This window comes from Salvelinus fontinalis, chromosome 24 (genome assembly GCF_029448725.1).
Source record: "Salvelinus fontinalis isolate EN_2023a chromosome 24, ASM2944872v1, whole genome shotgun sequence".
Classification (NCBI taxonomy): Eukaryota; Metazoa; Chordata; class Actinopteri; order Salmoniformes; family Salmonidae; genus Salvelinus; species Salvelinus fontinalis.
This window is the reverse complement of record NC_074688.1, coordinates 31,792,169-31,809,983: the sequence shown is the minus strand read 5'-3', so window position 1 is coordinate 31,809,983 and position 17,815 is coordinate 31,792,169. Positions and strand designations below refer to the sequence as shown.

The 17,815-nt window shown below is 45.1% G+C and overlaps 1 protein-coding gene across 10 annotated transcripts in view; it reads left to right on the top strand.

Annotated features, from left to right (window-relative positions):
- Positions 1 to 17,815, top strand: part of LOC129822295 (unconventional myosin-XVIIIa-like) — a 165,268-nt gene that overhangs the window by 86,827 nt on the left and 60,626 nt on the right. For 9 of the 10 annotated variants that reach the window (XM_055880462.1, XM_055880461.1, XM_055880460.1 and 6 more), the window contains 7 exons: positions 8,141 to 8,152; positions 11,759 to 11,932; positions 12,097 to 12,187; positions 12,547 to 12,739; positions 13,070 to 13,156; positions 14,894 to 15,195; positions 15,308 to 15,494. In XM_055880462.1, the coding sequence (XP_055736437.1) occupies positions 8,141 to 8,152; positions 11,759 to 11,932; positions 12,097 to 12,187; positions 12,547 to 12,739; positions 13,070 to 13,156; positions 14,894 to 15,195; positions 15,308 to 15,494 (1,046 nt within the window). The remainder of the gene's footprint in view (positions 1 to 8,140; positions 8,153 to 11,758; positions 11,933 to 12,096; positions 12,188 to 12,546; positions 12,740 to 13,069; positions 13,157 to 14,893; positions 15,196 to 15,307; positions 15,495 to 17,815) is intronic. The other variant, XM_055880453.1, reaches the window with a different exon arrangement.

Genomic DNA, 17,815 nt, shown 5'->3' with positions numbered 1-17,815 from the left:
TTTGTGAGGTCTTGGCTGATTTCTTTTGATTTTCCCAGAACCTTCCACCCCCACCTGGGATATGGATGCTTGATGAAGACCTAAGGGTCGACACGTTGTTATAAATAAAATCACCTGGGAGCCTGAGCAGCAGTATGCAGCATGGTCCTTTCTGTTTTCCTTTACTGTAAGGCCATTCATGCATTGGAAGAACACACAGAAGTGTCCTGGTCAAATTTACTTTCCCCTGTGTTGTGTGTGTGTGTGTGTGTGTGTGTGTGTGTGTGTGTGTGTGTGTGTGTGTGTGTGTGTGTGTGTGTGTGTGTGTGTGTGTGTGTGTGTGTGTGTGTGTATGTACAGTGGGTGTGTGTGTATGTATGTACAGTGTGTGTTTGTATGTACAGTGTGTACAGTGTGTACAGTATGTGTATGTGTTATTTCCCAGAGATAAGGAATACATACTCAAATGAAGTGCGATGGTGTCGTAAATTACATTTGCTTCTCATCCATGAGTGGTTTTAATGAAATAATGAGTTGAAAGATATGAACAGGCCACACGCCGAGCCGTTCATTAGGCCTCCGAGAGAGGAGCGCTAACTTTGTTCTCTCGCTGCGCACAAAGTCCTTTCAAGTTGTTTAATTTATAAAACTGTTGGAGTGTTGAATGTGTGCAGATATTTCTGTTATGTTAATAAAGACCGATATAATATCTGTGTCTCTGTGCTGATAGTCTAGAGAATGTTTATTCATGCTCTCTGATATTGCCTCCCCCGCAGTCACAGACCTAGACGAATGTGGTAATTAACTTTTTAGAATCATTAGACTCCAGACTGCCCCGTCTCCATGGACTGTGTTCTCTGTATGCATGTGCGTGCGTGTGTGCTGCTTCTCTTTCGTTATTCACAGGGCTGCAGCAGGGCTTTGAGTTGGGTGGAATCATGAAGCGGGTGGGTGGTGGGCTGGGGGTAGACCAGTCTCATGTCAACAACAGTTGCCATGCTTGCACTCACTCACACATTCTGTCGTGTCCCTACTGTCTGTTCTCTCAAATTTTTTATGTTTTATGCTCTCCCTCCTCCCTCTCTCTCTCTCTGACTCTCTCGTTCTATCTCTCTCTCACACCACTCCCCATCTGCTACTACCGACACTGTTACTGCTATTACTACTACTACTATACTGAACAAAAATATAAACGCAACATGTAAAGTGTTTGTCCCATGTTTAATGAGCTGAAATAAAAGATCCCAAAAATGTTCCATATGCACAAAAAAAAATATTTTGCTAAAATTTTGTGCACAAATTTGTTTACATCCCTGTTAGTGAACATTTCTTCTTTTCCAAGATAATCCATCCACCTGACAGGTGTGGCATAGCAAGAAGCTGATTAAACATAATCATTACACAGGTGCACCTTGTGTTTGGCACAATAAAACTCCACTCTTAAATGTTCAGTTTTGTCACACAACACAATGCCTGTAACGGTCCTGACCTGTTTTATGTTGTTTTTGTATGTGTTTATGGTCAGGGCGTGTGTTTTGGTTGGGCAGTCTATGTTTTGTATTTCTAGGTTGGTTTTTGTGTTCGGCCTGGTATGATTCTCAATTAGAGACAGGTGTGTATCATTTGTCTCTAATTGAGAGTCATACTAAGGCAGCCAGGGTTTCACTGGGGTTTTGTGGGTGTTTGTTCCTGTGTCCTCACAGGACGGTTGAAGGTTAGTCACATTTGTTGTTTTGTAGTTTTGTAGTGTCTTGTTTTGCTGTTGTCATTAAAAGATGGCTTATTTCCCTCAATCCGCATCTTGGTCCTATCCATGCTCCTTCTCGTCTAAGGGGGAGAACAACATTGACTGCCTTTACAGAAACACCCACCATAACAGGACCAAGCGGATTGAGGAGAGAGAAAAGGAACTAAGGCACTGGACACAGGAGGAATGGTCTTGGGAGATCATGGACGGAAAGGGACCCTGGGGAAGGGTTGGAGAGAATCGCCGCTCTCGGGAGGGGAGGAAGGCAGCCACAGCCCAGGAGCGCTGGTATGAGGAGGCAGCACATAGGAGAGGCCGGAAGCCCGAGAGGCTCACCCCAAAATTTCTTGGGGGGGGGGGCTAAAGGGGAGTGTGGCGAAGCCGGGTTGGATACCTGAGCCAACTCCCCGGGCTTGCCGTGGAGTAAGAGGGCGTCGTACTGGTCAGACACCGTGTTATGCGGTAAAGCGCACGGTGTCCCCAGTACGCGTGCTTAGCCCAGTGCGGGCTATTCCACCTTGCCGCACTGGGAGGGCTAGGTTGGGCATCGAGCCGAGTGCCATGAAGCCGGCCCAACGTATCTGGTCTCCAGTACGTCTCCTCGGGCCGGCGTACATGGCACCAGCCTTACAGGTGGTGTCCCCGGTTCACCTGCATAGCCCAGTGCGGGCTATTCCACCTTGCCGCACTGGGAGGGCTAGGTTGGGCATCGAGCCGAGTGCCATGAAGCCGGCCCAACGTATCTGGTCTCCAGTACGTCTCCTCGGGCCGGCGTACATGGCACCAGCCTTACAGGTGGTGTCCCCGGTTCACCTGCATAGCCCAGTGCGGGCTATTCCACCTCGCCGCACTGGCAGGGCTACGGGGACCATTCAACCTGGTAGGGTTGGGGAGGCTCGGTGCTCAAGAGCACGTGTCCTCCTTCACGGTCCGGTATATCCGGCGCCACCTTCCCACCCCAGCTCAGTACCACCAGTGCCTACACCACGCACCAGGCTTCCAGTGCATCTCCAGAGCCCTGTTCCTCTTCCACGCACTCTCCCTATGGTGCGTGTCTCCAGCCCGGTACCTCCAGTTCCGGTACCACGCACCAGGCCTAGAGTGCGCCACGAGAGTCCAGTGTGCCCAGTTCCTGTTCCCCGCACTCGCCCTGAGGTGCGTGCCCTCAGCCCGGTACCTCCAGTTCCGGTACCACGCACCAGGCCTATAGTGCGTCTCAGCCGGCCAGAGTCTGCCTAGCGCCAGAGCCGTCCTGCCATGACCAGCCAGAGCCGTCCTGCCATGACCTGCCAGAGCCGTCCTGCCATGACCTGCCAGAGCCGTCCTGCCATGACCTGCCAGAGCCGTCCAGCCAGGACCTGCCAGAGCCGTCCAGCCAGGACCTGCCAGAGCCGTCCAGCCAGGACCTGCCAGAGCCGTCCAGCCAGGACCTGCCAGAGCCGTCCAGCCAGGACCTGCCAGAGCCGTCCAGCCAGGACCTGCCAGAGCCGTCCAGCCAGGACCTGCCGGAGTCCCTAAACCAGGACCTGCCTGAGTCCCTCAGCCAGGACCTGCCTGAGTCCCTCAGCCAGGACCTGCCTGAGTCCCTCAGCCAGGACCTGCCTGAGTCCCTCAGCCAGGACCTGCCGGAGTCCCTCAGCCAGGACCTGCCGGAGTCCCTCAGCCAGGACCTGCCGGAGTCCCTCAGCCAGGACCTGCCGGAGTCCCTCAGCCAGGACCTGCCGGAGTCCCTCAGCCAGGACCTGCCGGAGTCCCTCAGCCAGGACCTGCCGGAGTCCCTCAGCCAGGACCTGCCGGAGTCCCTCAGCCAGGACCTGCCGGAGTCCCTCAGCCAGGACCTGCCGGAGTCCCTCAGCCAGGACCTGCCGCCCCTTGTCCCGGTGCTGCCCCTTGTCCCGGTGCTGGTCCTTATCCCGGTGCTGGTCCTTGTCCCGGTGCTGCCCCTTGTCCCGGTGCTGCCCCTTGTCCCGGTGCTGCCCCTTGTCCCGGTGCTGCCCCTTGTCCCGGTGCTGCCCCTTGTCCCGGTGCTGCCCCTTGTCCCGGTGCTGCCCCTTGTCCCGGTGCTGCCCCTTCTCCCGGTGCTGGCCGCTCATTTAGGGGATGTTAGTTTTAGGGTGGTCATTGGGAGGGGAAGACAGAAGCGGGGAGTGACTATGGTGGTGTGGGGACAGCGTCCAGAGCCTGAGCCACCACCGTGGTCAACTGCCCACCCAGACCCTCCCCTGGACTTTGTGCTGGTGCGCCCGGCGTTCGCACCTTGAGGGGGGGGTTCTGTAACGGTCCTGACCTGTTTTATGTTGTTTTTGTATGTGTTTATGGTCAGGGCGTGTGTTTTGGGTGGGCAGTCTATGTTTTGTATTTCTAGGTTGGGTTTTTGTGTTCGGCCTGGTGTGATTCTCAATTAGAGACAGGTGTGTATCGTTTGTCTCTAATTGAGAGTCATACTAAGGCAGCCAGGGTTTCACTGGGGTTTTGTGGGTGTTTGTTCCTGTGTCCACACATGGACGGTTGAAGGTTAGTCACGTTTGTTGTTTTGTAGTTTTGTAGTGTCTTGTTTGCTGTTTTCATTAAAAGATGGCTTATTTCCCTCAATCCGCATCTTGGTCCTATCCATGCTCCTCCTCGTCTAAGGGGGAGAACAACAATGACTGCCTTTACAATGCCACAGATGTGTCAAGTTTTGAGGGAGCTTGCAATTGGCAAGCTGTCCGCCAGAGCTGTTGCCAGATAATTTAATGTTTGTTTCTCTACCATAAGCCACCTGCAACGTAATTTTAGAGAATTTGGCAGTACATCCAACTTGCCTCATAACCGCAGACCACGTGTAACCACGCCAGCACAGGACTTCCACATCCAGCTTCTTTACCTGCAGGATGGTCTGAGACCAGCCACCCGGACAGCTGATGAAACTGAGGAGTATTTCTGTCTGTAATAAAGCCCTTTTGTGGGGAAGTACTCATTCTGATTGGCTGGGCCTGGATCCCCAGTGAGTGGGCCTATGCCATCCCAGCCCACCAATGGCTGCGTTTCTGCTTAGTCATGTGAAATCAATAGATTAGGGCCTAATTGATTTATTTCAATTGACTGATTTCTTATATGAACTGTAACCAGTGGTGGAAAAAGTACCCAATTGTCATACTTGAGTAAAAGTAAAGATACCTTAATAGAAAATGACTCAAGTAAAAGTGAAAATCACTCAGTAAAATACTACTTGAGTAAAAGTCTAAAAGTATTTGGTTTTAAATATACTTAAGTATCAAAAGTAAAAGTATAAATCATTTCAAATTCCTTATATTAAGCAAACCAGGCAGCACAATTTTCTTGTTTTGTTTAAATTTACTGATAGCCAGGGGCACACTCAAACATAGTTTACAAACAAAGCATGTGTGTTTAGTGGTTCCTCCAGATCAGAGGCAGTAGGGATGACCAGGGATGTTCACTTGATAAATGCATGAATTGAACCATTTTCCTGGCCTGCTAAGCATTTAAATTGTAACAAGTACTTTTGGGTGTCAGGGGAAATGTTTGGAGTAAAAATTACATTATTTTATTTAGGAATGTGGTGAAGTAAAAGTAAGAGTTATAAATAAAATATAAATACTAAACTAAAGTACAGATACCCCAAAAAATAGTTGTGGTACTTTAAAGTATTTTTACTTGAGTACTTTACAACACTGACTGTAACTCAGTAAAATTGTTGCATGTTGTGTTTGTTTTTGTTCAGTATACTACTACTAATACTACTGCTACTACTGCTCCTAATAATACTACCAGTAGTGCTGCTGCTGCTGCTACTACTACTACTACTACTACTACTATGATGACGACGCCTACTTCTACTACTATTACTACTAGTAGTACTACTTCTAATACTGCTCCTACTACTATTACAACTACTATTACTATACTTACTACTATTACTACTACTACGTTACTACTACTAATACTGCTACTACTACTATTACTATACTTACTACTGTTACTATTACCATTACTACTAATAATGTTTCTACTACTACTACTACTACTACTACTACTACTATGGCTACTACTACTACTACTGATATGGCTACTACTACTACTACTACTACTACTACTATATTACTTACTATAATTACTACTAATATTAACACTACTTCTACTACTACATTACTGCTATTAATACTACTACTGCTACTAATACTATTACTACTACTACTACTGTCACTGTTACCACTACTTCTACTACTGTTACTACTACCACAACTACTACTACTTGCTCTCATGAGCGGATTGGTTCCACAGCAGGGGTTGGTCCTACCAGCAGAGGGCAGTGTGTACATGCTTCTCTCCATGGCATGATGCTGTTGTCTGATCAACGCTGTGGGAGCTAAACGATTAGCCTCCATCCATCTATTTCTTCACTTCACACTATAATGTTTTCTTTTCCATACCTATTAAAAGGGTGAAGGGTTTGGAAGAAAGGATGGTTTCCCCTACCTCTCTGTAGAGGTGATTTTAAGCATCCTCCTTGTGTTCCTTGGTCCCTTAGCACAATTTACTCTTGACAACAGGGGTGGCCAACGCCAGTGTTTGGGGACTGCAGGATTTTGTTCCAGCCCAGCACCAACGCACCTGAGAAAACTAGTCATGGTCTAATTTGAAGATCATGATTAGTAGATGTATGTGTGTTAGACCTGGGCTGGAACAAACTGCAGCTCTCCAGGACCAGAGCAGGTATCTCCTCCTCTGAGCATGCCCATGGTATCTTCACTCACGTGGTTCTCCTGCCTGGACCTCAGAGCATGGATGGTGTTAGAGCTATAATATACACTGAATGTACAAATCATTAAGGAGAACTTAATAATATTGAGTTGCTACACACCTTTTCCCTCAGAACAAATCAATGTAAATAGTACGGTGGCCATTTGATTAATTGTTCAGCAGTCTTATGGCTTGGGGGTAGAAGCTGTTAAGGAGCCTTACCAGGCGATGGTAAGGCAGTGATGCAACCGGTCAGGATGCTCTTGATGGTGTAGTTCTAGGGCTTTTTGATGATCTGGGGACCCATGCCAAATCTTTTCAGTTTCCTGAGGGGGAAAACGTGTTGTGCCCTCTTCACGACTGTCTTGGTGTGTTTGGACCATGATAGTTTGTTGGTGATGTGGACACCAAGGAACTTCACGCTCTCGACCCGCTCTACTACAGCCGGGTCGATGTAAATGGGGGCGTGTTCGGCCCTCCTTTTCCTGTAGTCCACAATCATCTCCTTTGTCTTTCTCACGTTGAGGGAGAGGTTGTTGTCTCTGACCTCTTCCCTATATTCTGTCTCATCGTTGTTGGTGATCAGGCCTACCACTGTTGTGCTGTCAGCAAACTTATTGATGGTGTTGGGAGTCGTGCTTGGCCACGCAGTTGTGGGTGAACAAGGAGTACAGGAGGGGACTAAGCCTCAATTCGTCGGGGCATGGACTCTACAAGGTGTCAAGTGTTCCACAGGGATGCTGGCCCATGTTGACTCCAATGCTTCCCACAGTCGTGTCAAGTTTGCTGAATGTCCTTTGGGTGGTGGACCAATACTGATACACACAGGAAACAGTTGAGCGTGAAAAACCCAGCAGCGTTGCAGTTCTTGACACAAACCGGTGCGCCTGGAACCTACTAGCATACCCTGTTCAAGGCACTTACGTCTTTTGTATTTCCCATTCACCCTCTGAATGACACACATACAGAATGTCTCAATTATCTCAAGGCTTAAAAATCCTTCTTTAACCTGTAACCTCCCCTCCAATTACACTGATTGAAGTGGATTTAACAAGTGACATCAGTAAGGGATCATAGCTTTCACCTGGATTCACCTGGTCAGTCTATGTCATGGAAAGAGCAGATGTCCTTAATTGTCACGTTCGTTGTAGTGAGGAGACCAAAGCGCAGCGTGATGTGAATGCATATTTTTAATAGAAGACGACTGAACACGAAGAACACTAAACAAAATAACAAAACGAACGTGAACGCTATAAACAATGAGTGCAGACATGCAACTTCACATAGACAATAACCCATAAACCTAAACTGGAAAATGGCAAACTAAATAGGATCCCCAATCAGAGACAATGATAAACAGCTGCCTCTGATTGGGAACCAATCCAGGCCACCATAGACCTACATATATCTAGACTAGACACACACACCTAGACATACAAAACCCTAGACAAGACAAAAACACACATACCACCCTCGTCACACCCTGACCTAACCAAAATAATAAAGAAAACAAAGAATACTAAGGTCAGGGCGTGACATTAATGTTTTGTGACTCAGTGTATGATAACATGTCTGTTCTCCAGTGATAAATATCAATTGTTAATACATGACCTGTGTTTCTAACCCCCTCTCTCTACTTGCATGTTTGCATGCTGCGCCCTTGACATGCAGAGGCTGACGAAGGTAATGGAAAAAAAAACATTAAAACCAAGCTCTTCTTTCTTTCTTTTTTTCCTAACTTAGTCTTGTAGATATGTCGTCTTTCTTAATGCCTTTATCATTCTACCCAGACGTTCTGTCATTAGCATTTTTATTGTTTTCTTTCCTCTCTCTCCCTCTCTCTCTGTCTGTCTCTCTCCATCTTTCTCTCTCTCACACGTTGATTCATGAATCAGAACTTTGTTGTCCTTTAAAGCTCTCTGTCTGATGTCTCTCCATGTCGCCTACTTCCAATTCCACAGCACTGTTATTATTATTCAGACCCAAAGCAAAAGCAAAGCTTGTTCATTTGAACCTGTTTGGTCGTCCCCCAACCCACAGGGGAACTTTCTAGTTGTTTGTGTCAGAACATTGTTTTGATTCTCTATGTTCTGTCTCTCTAGTCTAGATTGTTCTTCTTGGACTCTGTGGTAGAGTGTTGTTTGATGAGAGGTTAGAGGCGACCATATTGCCTGAGTCGCTGTGTCTCTGAAAGCGCTCCAGGAAACAGTGGGGGTGATCCGCCACATGGAGCCAGTAACATGGGGAGGCGGAGAGTTGTTGTCAAACCAGCTAACAGTGCTTAGTAGTCTAGTCTCAGGATTGTCTTGGTAGAGGAGGCCTCAAAGCTCAAAAGATGGGCTGCAGTCCAAACTCAAAGTAGACAGCCCTTGGCCCTAAACCCTCAGCCGAGTGTACCTTAAATGTCCCTTGCCCTAGCAAGGGAGAGTGATGATCAGAGAGGCAACGTCCTTGATGGAAATCTTGAAGTTGAGCTTAAAAACAACTAACCTAAAGCTATTTATGTACCTAGTAAGCTAACGTAGCTAGCTAGCTACAGTTACCCATATTAGCAGGCTAGCTAGTTTTATAGTTTGGTAATTTTTTCCAATAGATTTCAGAATTCCAAAAAGTATGTGTGTGAAGCTAGCTAAATTTTATTGGCTTCTCACTCCGAGATTAAGCCAATTTGCTCAAAAATCAATGTCATATACAGTACCAGTCAAAAGTTTGGACACACCTACTCATTCCAGGGTTTTTCTTTATTTTTACTTCTACATTGTAGAATAATAGTGAAGACATGAAATAACACATATGGAATCATGTAGTAACCAAAAAAGTGTTAAACAAGTCAAAATATATTTTATATTTGAAACGCTATTAGCGTGCACCCCGCTAAATAGCTAGCCAACTCTCGGGAGTTGATAGGCTTGAAGTCATAAACAGCTCAATGCTTGAAGCACAGTGAAGAGCTGCTGACAAACGCACAAAAGTGCTGTTTGAATGAATGCTTACGAGCCTGCTGCTGCCTACCACCGCTCAGTCAGACTACTCTATCAAATATCAATCATAGACTTAATTATAACATAGTAACACACAGAAATACGAGCCTTAGGTCATTAATATGGTCAAATCCAGAAACGACCATTTCGAAAACCAAACGTTTATTCTTTCAGTGAAATACGGAACCGTTCCGTTTTATATCTAACGGGTGGCATCCCTAAGTCTAAATATTGCTGTTACATTGTACAACCTTCAATGTTATGTCATAATTATGTACAATTCTGGCAAATTAATTGCGGTCTTTGTTAGGAATAAATGGTCTTCACACAGTTCGCAACGAGCCAGGCGGCCCAAACTGCTGCACGGAACCTGACTGCTTGCACGGAACACAAGAGAAGTGACACAATTTACCTAGTTAAAAGAAATGTTAGCAGGCAATATTAACTAAATATGCAGGTTTAAAATATATACTTGTGTATTGATTTTAAAGAAAGGCATTGATGTTCATGGTTAGGTACACATTGGTGCAACGACAGTGCTTTTTTTGCGAATGCGCTTGTTAAATTACCCGTCTGGCGAAGTAGGCTGTGATTCAATGATAAATTAACAGGCACCGCGTCGATTATATGCAACGCAGGACAAGCTAGATAAACTAGTAATGTCATCAACCATGTGTAGTTAACTAGTGATTATGTTAAGATTGATTGTTTTTTATAAGATAAGTTAAATTCTAGCTAGCAACTTACCTTGGCTTCTTGCTGCACTCGCGTAACAGGTAGTCAGCCTGCCATGCAGGCTCCTCGTGGAGTGCAATGTAATCGGCCACAATCGGTGTCCAAAAATGCAGATTACCGATTGTTTTGAAAACTTGAAATCGGCCCTAATTAATCGTCCATTTCGATTAATCGGTCGACCTCTAATCTCAACATCAACTGTTCAGAGGAGACTGCGTGAATCAGGCCTTCGTGGTCGAATTGGTGCAAAGAAACCACTACTAAAGGACACTAATAATAAGAAGAGACTTGCTTGTGCCAAGAAACACGAGCAATGAACATAAGACCAGTGGAAATCTATCATTTGGTCTGATGAGTCCAAATCTGAGATTTATGGTTCCAACCGCCGTGTCTTTGAGTTGGTGAACGGATGATCTCTGCATGTGTGGTTCCCACCCTGAAGCATGGAGGAGAAGGTGTGATGGTGTGGTGGTGCTTTGCTGGTGACTCTGTCTGTGATTTATTTAGAATTCAAGGCACACTTAACCAACATGGCTACCACAGCATTCTGCAGCGATATGCCATCCCATTTGGTTTGCGCTTAGTGGGACTATCATTTGCTTTTCAACAGGACAATGACACAACACACCTCCAGGCTGTGTAAGGGCTATTTGACCAAGAAGGAGAGTGTTGGAGGGCTGCGTCAGATGACATGGCCTCCACAATCACCCGACCTTAACCCAATTGAGATGGTTTGGGATGAGTTGGACCTCAGAGTGAAGGAAAAGCAGCCAACAAGTGCACAGCATATGTGGAAACTACGTCAAGACTGTTGGAAAAGCATTCCAGGTGAAGCTGGTTGAGAGAATACCAAGAATGTGCAAAGCTGTCATCAAGGCAAAGGATGGCTACTTTGAAGAATTTCAAATATTAAACACTTTTTTGGTCACTACATGATTCCATTTGTTATTTCATAGTTTTGATGTAGAAAATATTAAAAAGAAAGAAAATTCCTTGAATGAGTATGTGTGTCCAAACTTTTGACTGGTACTGTTTATGTATTCTTTTGCAAGCTAGAATCACAATATTGAATGAAATGCCGAAAATGCAGCTGTGTTGATGAAATGTGACACTTCACGGCCACCGGAGTATGACACGTGACTACAGTTTGGATTGAATTGTGGGTCATATCAACCTTACAAGTGATCAAAGTTCTTAACTTGCTCCCTCAATCTAAATCGAAGGCTGAGGAGGCAATGTTAGTGTTGTGCATCTGGTTTTGACGGGGATTCCCCCAAGGGAAAGTGTCTAGCGCGAGGGCTGAGGGGGTAGAAATAAAGTATTTTGACTGCAGACATGGAGTTGTTTGTTAGCGTTTATTAACGTACCTTTATTGTTATAGAAAAACACAATGCTCCAACCAACTTAGCCATAAAAGCAATGTGTTTATCATTGAGCTACAGTATGGAAGAGATCATTGAGTTAATTCTAATAGCCTGTTATTAGGGGTGCAAATATTATTTTTCCTCAAAGGCTGGGTTGGGCATAAGCTTTTGCAGTTGAAAGTTCTGAAAGTTCTGTCCCTGGTCCCCAGCTGGCCGTAAGCAGTTTGCCCGTCATGAGTGGGCCCAGAAGGCAGCCTACCTGCTGGGCTGCACCTTGGAGGAGCTCTCCTCTTCCATCTTCAAGCACCAGGCCAAGGGGCCCATGCAGAGGTCCACCTCCTTCCGTGGGGGGCCCGACGAGGCCGGCGCAGGAGACAGCTCAGGTAAAGGACCTTCAGAGACCACCAGTCTCCAATATGAAGTTGAATGAAATAAATAGAATACAATGATAAACTTAAGGCTATGGATGTGCTTTTTAACTCATCTCTCCCTCTCTCTCTCTCTCTCTCTCTCTCTCTTTCTATCTCTCTCTCTTTCTCTCTCTCAGGCTCTAAGATCACAGCCCTGGATTGTTTGGAGGCCATGGCTTCAGGCCTGTACTCAGAGCTCTTCACCCTCGTTATCTCCCTTGTCAACAGGTCTGTCGGCTCATCTATCTGTTTTCCTCTTTCTCATATTTCTTACTTTACCATTATTTATCTCTCCATTTTCCTCTGTTTTTTCTCGCTCCCTCTCTTTCAGTCTTCCTTCTCTATTTCAGTCCTCCCTCTCTCTTTCAGTCCTGCCTCTCTCTTTCAGTCCTGCCTCTCTCTCTTAGTCCTCTCTCTCGCTCTCTGCATTTGTACGTTTTGCTCTAACCCATGTCTGTCTGTCTGTCTGTCTCTCTGTCTCTGTTTGTCTGTCTGTGTGTCTTTTTCTGTCTGTGTGTCTTTTTCTGTCTGTCTGTCTGTCTGTCTGTGTGTGTGTGTGTGTTCTGATCCTTTGTATCGTGTGTCAGAGCTCTGAAGTCCAGTCAGCACTCACTGTGCTCTCTGCTCATCGTGGACACACCGGGTTTCCAGAACCCTCGCATGGCCAAGCGCCAGCGCGGTGCCACCTTCGAGGAGCTGTGCCACAACTACGCCCAGGAACGCCTGCAGACCCTGTTCCACGAACGCACCTTTGTACAGGAGCTGGAGAGATATAAGGAGGTGCAGAGATATACAGAGATGTACAGCAATAACAAATACCTTCACCATTACATAGTAGAAATATTCTTACTAACAATGATTTAAACTCTCAAATCCTCTCCCTCTCTTTTCAAACTTCCCTAAAGAGATGTCTGTCTGGAAAGAAAATCATAAATGTCATTAACATACCTGTATTGTTTTAGTGTGAAAACAACATAGGACGTCAGATTTAGCTTTTCTGATTGTAATGTCATTGTTGTCAGAATGTGTAATTCTATAGACTCTTACATAAGCGGATCTGAAAATCACTGACTCCAATCAAACCTAACCAACCCCTCTGTTCCCATCTAGGAAAACATAGAGCTTGCATTAGATGACATAGAGTCCAGTACCTCAATGTCTGTAGCAGCTATAGACCAAGCATCTACTCAAGCGCTGGTAAGGAGAATCTCTCTGTGCATCTTTTGCTTGTACAGTATCAGAAGTGGACTTTATCTTGGATTTCATCATGCTATGAGCGTCAAGTGGGGTTAAACACAGTCTTACTTACTCTTACACTTACCCTTCTTTGTGCCCCTAATTCAAATTGAGTCTTGAACTTTTTGACTCAGATAAATGACTGTGTGTAAGCCATGTCAGGCTTATTACCTCCAACCAATTAACTTGGCTTTTGATCGTTTGTTCTTTTGTTTTTATTTATTTTTTATCCTAGCAATTTATTTTTTATAATTAATCTCAAATCATCAAATTCATTCATTGCAGTCAAGACTGATTCCTTTCCCCCTCGATGAGTTGAGAGCCTTTTTCAGACAGGGTTGGCTTCTAATTCAGTTTATTTATGAGACGACTGCATGGCACGCACTCTTAACAGAAATGTGTTGCATTGATGTGTATTGGCCCGCGAAAGTGGCGTTTACCATAATTAGATCAACAGTGAATGAGGATGGGGTCACACAGGAATTGATCGAAAGTTGAGACAAAAGTAAATAACTGTTTTGTGTGAGTGTGTGTGTGCAGGTTTGCGTGCGTGTGTCACACAGGGCCAAACAAGGCTGTAAGTCAGACAAGCAAACAAACAGCATTGAAACAGCAGCAGACTTATTGGAAACCAGCTCAAACTCCCAATAAATGAATTCAAGAAAAGATCAACAGAGCTATAGATCTAGATGAAGAGCGCCTGACAAAATGCAATATTAGAATCCAAGTTATATCCACAGGTCATCCACCTCCAGTCTGCAGTGTCAAATACGGTAAAGGCATAGGATCGTTCTGAATAAGAGGTTCTGATCTCTCATCTCTCTCTGAAAAGGATCTGAGATTTACTTGACTTGGCAGTTAATTAGTTGACTGCTACCAACACAGTACAACATATCTGCAGTGCTTCTAGCAGTTGAATAATTAAAATGGCCAAAAAAAAGGCTATAGTTTCAGTAGCTTGTGATGTAGACCTGCCTGCACCTCCCTTCATCCACAGAGAGATGTAATGAGTCCACCAAAGAGGAGTCTACACTCTCACATAGACTAATAACACCGTTCATTATCAAAGCAGACTGTCAGAGAGCAAGGTTTTTAAATGCTCCACTGCCCAGGAGTGGATTTGAATACCAGCTCTATAATGAGGAAGCCATGGGCAAAGACTCATCTCTCTTATAGCTTCTTATTTACCAAAACGTTATGATTGCTTTTACAAAATGACTTGTTTTGTTACAGAAATGTACAACAGAGATGTTGAATAATATTAGGTTGTTTGAACACTGTGCTGGTGCATAATGAGAAGTTTCTACAAGTGTCACAGCTAAGCAGGTGTAATGTTATGGCAACACTGGGCCAGGGATAAAGGCTGTGTTGGGACATTCAAACCATGAGTACAAAAATAGGAGACACTAGGTTGCTTTATTGGTTTTGGAGAGTGTTGGTGTGTATGGAGTTAACAATGTCATGATTGGATGGCTGACAGGAGCCGTGGATGACTGGTGGAGTGGAGATGGGTGAGCATCTCTGTGCTGTGGTGGTCTAATGTGAGTGTCTGAGGTGATTGTGAATGCTGCACCTGCATGTTGGACTGAGCTGTGGCCCTAAGCTTTCTGCACAGCTGCTTCACTTGTGTTTGTATTAGACTCAAGTGATAGATCCCCACCTCTCTAACCTGTGTGTGTGTTCTTGTGGGGCTCCCAGGTGCGCACCCTGGCGAGGACAGATGAGGCTCGAGGTCTGCTGTGGCTGATGGAGGAGGAGGCTGTGCAGCCAGGGGGCTCTGAGGACACTCTGCTGGAGAGACTCTTCAGTTACTACGGCCCTGACCAGGGGGACAACAAAGGACACGCTCTGCTCCTGAAGAGCGACAAGCCGCATCACTTCCTGTTGGGCCACAGCCACGGGACAGACTGGGTGGAGTACGATGCTCAGGGTTGGCTGAGCCACGCCAAGCAGAACCCCGCCTCCCAGAACGCTGCCACTCTGCTGCAGGACTCACAGAAGTACGCATTTAATTCACTGATTGTTCTCCATAGTAGCACTTTACAAAGAAAATATACTTACCTCTTTGTCTCTGTCTCTCGCTCTTTCTCTGTCTGTCTCTCTCTCTAACAGGAAGAACATCAGCAGTCTGTTCTCTAGTCGTAGTGGAGGGCCCACAGTGCTGTCTGGCTCTATCGCAGGGTTGGAGGGGGGATCTCAGCTGGCCCTCCGCAGAGCCACTAGCATGAGGAAGACCTTCACAACCGGCATGGCCGCCGTGAAGAAGAAGAGCCTCTGCATCCAGATCAAACTGCAAGTGGTGAGTGGAGCGGAGAGTATTTTTTCAAGGTTTCTTCCTACCTCTTTGAGAGGGTTTAAGTCTGAGTTTCTCTTAGGAACTTTGTATGACAATTAAGCGTTATACAAATATAACTACAGTCAGGTCCAAAAATATTTGGACATTGACCAAGTTATTATCATGAGTTGAGCTGAAAGTGCATCCTTTCAGCTTTAATTTGAGGGTATGTCCATCCAAATCGGGTGAACGGTGTAGGAATTACAGCACTTTCTGTATGTGGTCCCCCCAATTTTAAGGGCTCAAAAGTAAATTGGACAAACTAACATAAATTAAATTGTGAGTTTTACTATTGGTTGAAAATCCTTTGCAGTCAATGACTGCCTGAAGTCTGGAATCCATGGACATCACCAGATGCTCGGTTTCTTCCCTGGTGAAGCTCTGCCTGGCCTTTACTGCAGCTGTCTTCAGTTCCTGCTTGTCCTTGGGGCGTTTTGCCTTCGGCAAGTGAAATGCATGCTCAATTGGATTCAGGTCAGGTGATGAACATGGCCATTGCAGAACATTCCACTTCTTTACCTTAAAAAAGTATTAGGTTGCTTTCGCAGTATGCGTCGAGTCATTGTCCATCTGCACTGTGAAGCGCCATCCAATGAGTTTTGAAGCATTTGGCTGAATCTGAGCAGATAATATAGCCCTAAACACATCATCAATAAATACAAGGGAACCAGTTCCATTGGCAGCCATACATGCCCACACCATAACACTACCTCCACCATGATCCACAGATGAGGTGGTATGCTTTGGATCATGAGCAGTTCCTTCCCTTTTCCATACTCGTCTCTTCCCATCATTCTGGTACAAGTTGATCTTTGTCTCATCTGACCATCGGATGTTGTTCCAGAACTGTACAGGCTTTTTAGATGTTGTTTGGCAAACTCTAATCTGTTTTTCCTGTTTTTGGGGCTTACCAATGGTTTACATCTTGTGGTAAACCGTCTGTATTTACTCTGGTGAAGTCTTCTCGATTGTTGACTTTGACACAGATACGCCTACCTCCTTCGGGGTGTTCTTGATCTGGCCAACTGTTGTGAAGGGGCTTTTCTTCACAAGGGAAAGAATTCTTCTGTCATCCACCACAGTTGTTTTCTGTGGTCTTCTGGGCCTTTTGGTGTTCCTGAGCTCACCAGTGCTTTCTTTCTTTTTAAGAATGTACCAAATAGTTGATTTGGCCACACCTAATGTTTTTGCTGTCTCTCTGTTGGGTATATTTAGATTTTTCAGCCTAATGATGGCTTGCTTCACTGGCAGTGAAGCTCTTTGGGCTTTATATTGAGGGTTAACAGCAACAGATTCCAAATGCAAATGGCAAAAATCAACTCAAGACCTTTTATCTGCTTACTTGTAAATTAACTAATGATGGAATAACACACACCTGGCCATGGAACAGCTGAGCAGCCAATTGTCCAATTACTTTTGGGTAATTGGGGGGACCACATAAAAAGTGCTGTAATTCCTACACCGTTCACCCGATTTGGATGTAAATACCCTCAAATTAAAGCTGATTTCAGCTCATATTCATTATTTAATTTCAATTCCAATATGATATGGTAGACAGCATAAAATAATAATAACTTGGTCATTGTACAAATATATATGGACTGACTGTACAGTGCCTTGCAAAAGTATTCATCCCCCTTGGTGTTGCATTACAACCTGTAATTTAAATTGATTTTTATTTGGATTTCATGTTAATGGATATACACAAAATAGTCCAAATTGGTGGTGAAAAAAAATATATATAACTTGTTTAAAAAAAATTGAAAAAATGTAAAACAGAAAAGTGGTGGATTTAAATGTATTCACCCCCTTTGCTATGATACCCCTAAATAAGATCTGATGCAACCAATTACCTTCAGAAGTCACATAATTAGTTAAATAAAGTCCACCTGTGTGCAATCTAAGTGTCACATGATCTGTCACATGATCTGTCACACGATCTCAGTATATATACCTGTTCTGAAAGGCCCAAGAGTCTGCAACACCACTAAGCAAGTGGCACCATGAAGATCAAGGAGCTCTCCAAACAGGTCAGGAACAAAGTTGTGGAGAAGTACAGATCAGGGTTGGGTTATAAAAAAATATCTGAAACTTTGAACATCCCACGGAGCACCATTAAATCCATTATAAAAAAAATGGAAAGAATATGGCACCACAGCAAACCTGCCAAGAGAGGGCCGCCCACCAAAACTCACAGACCAGGCAAGGAGGGCATTAATCAGAGAGGCAACAAAGAGACCAAGGATAACCCTGAAAGAGCTGCAAAGCTCCACAGTGGAGATTGG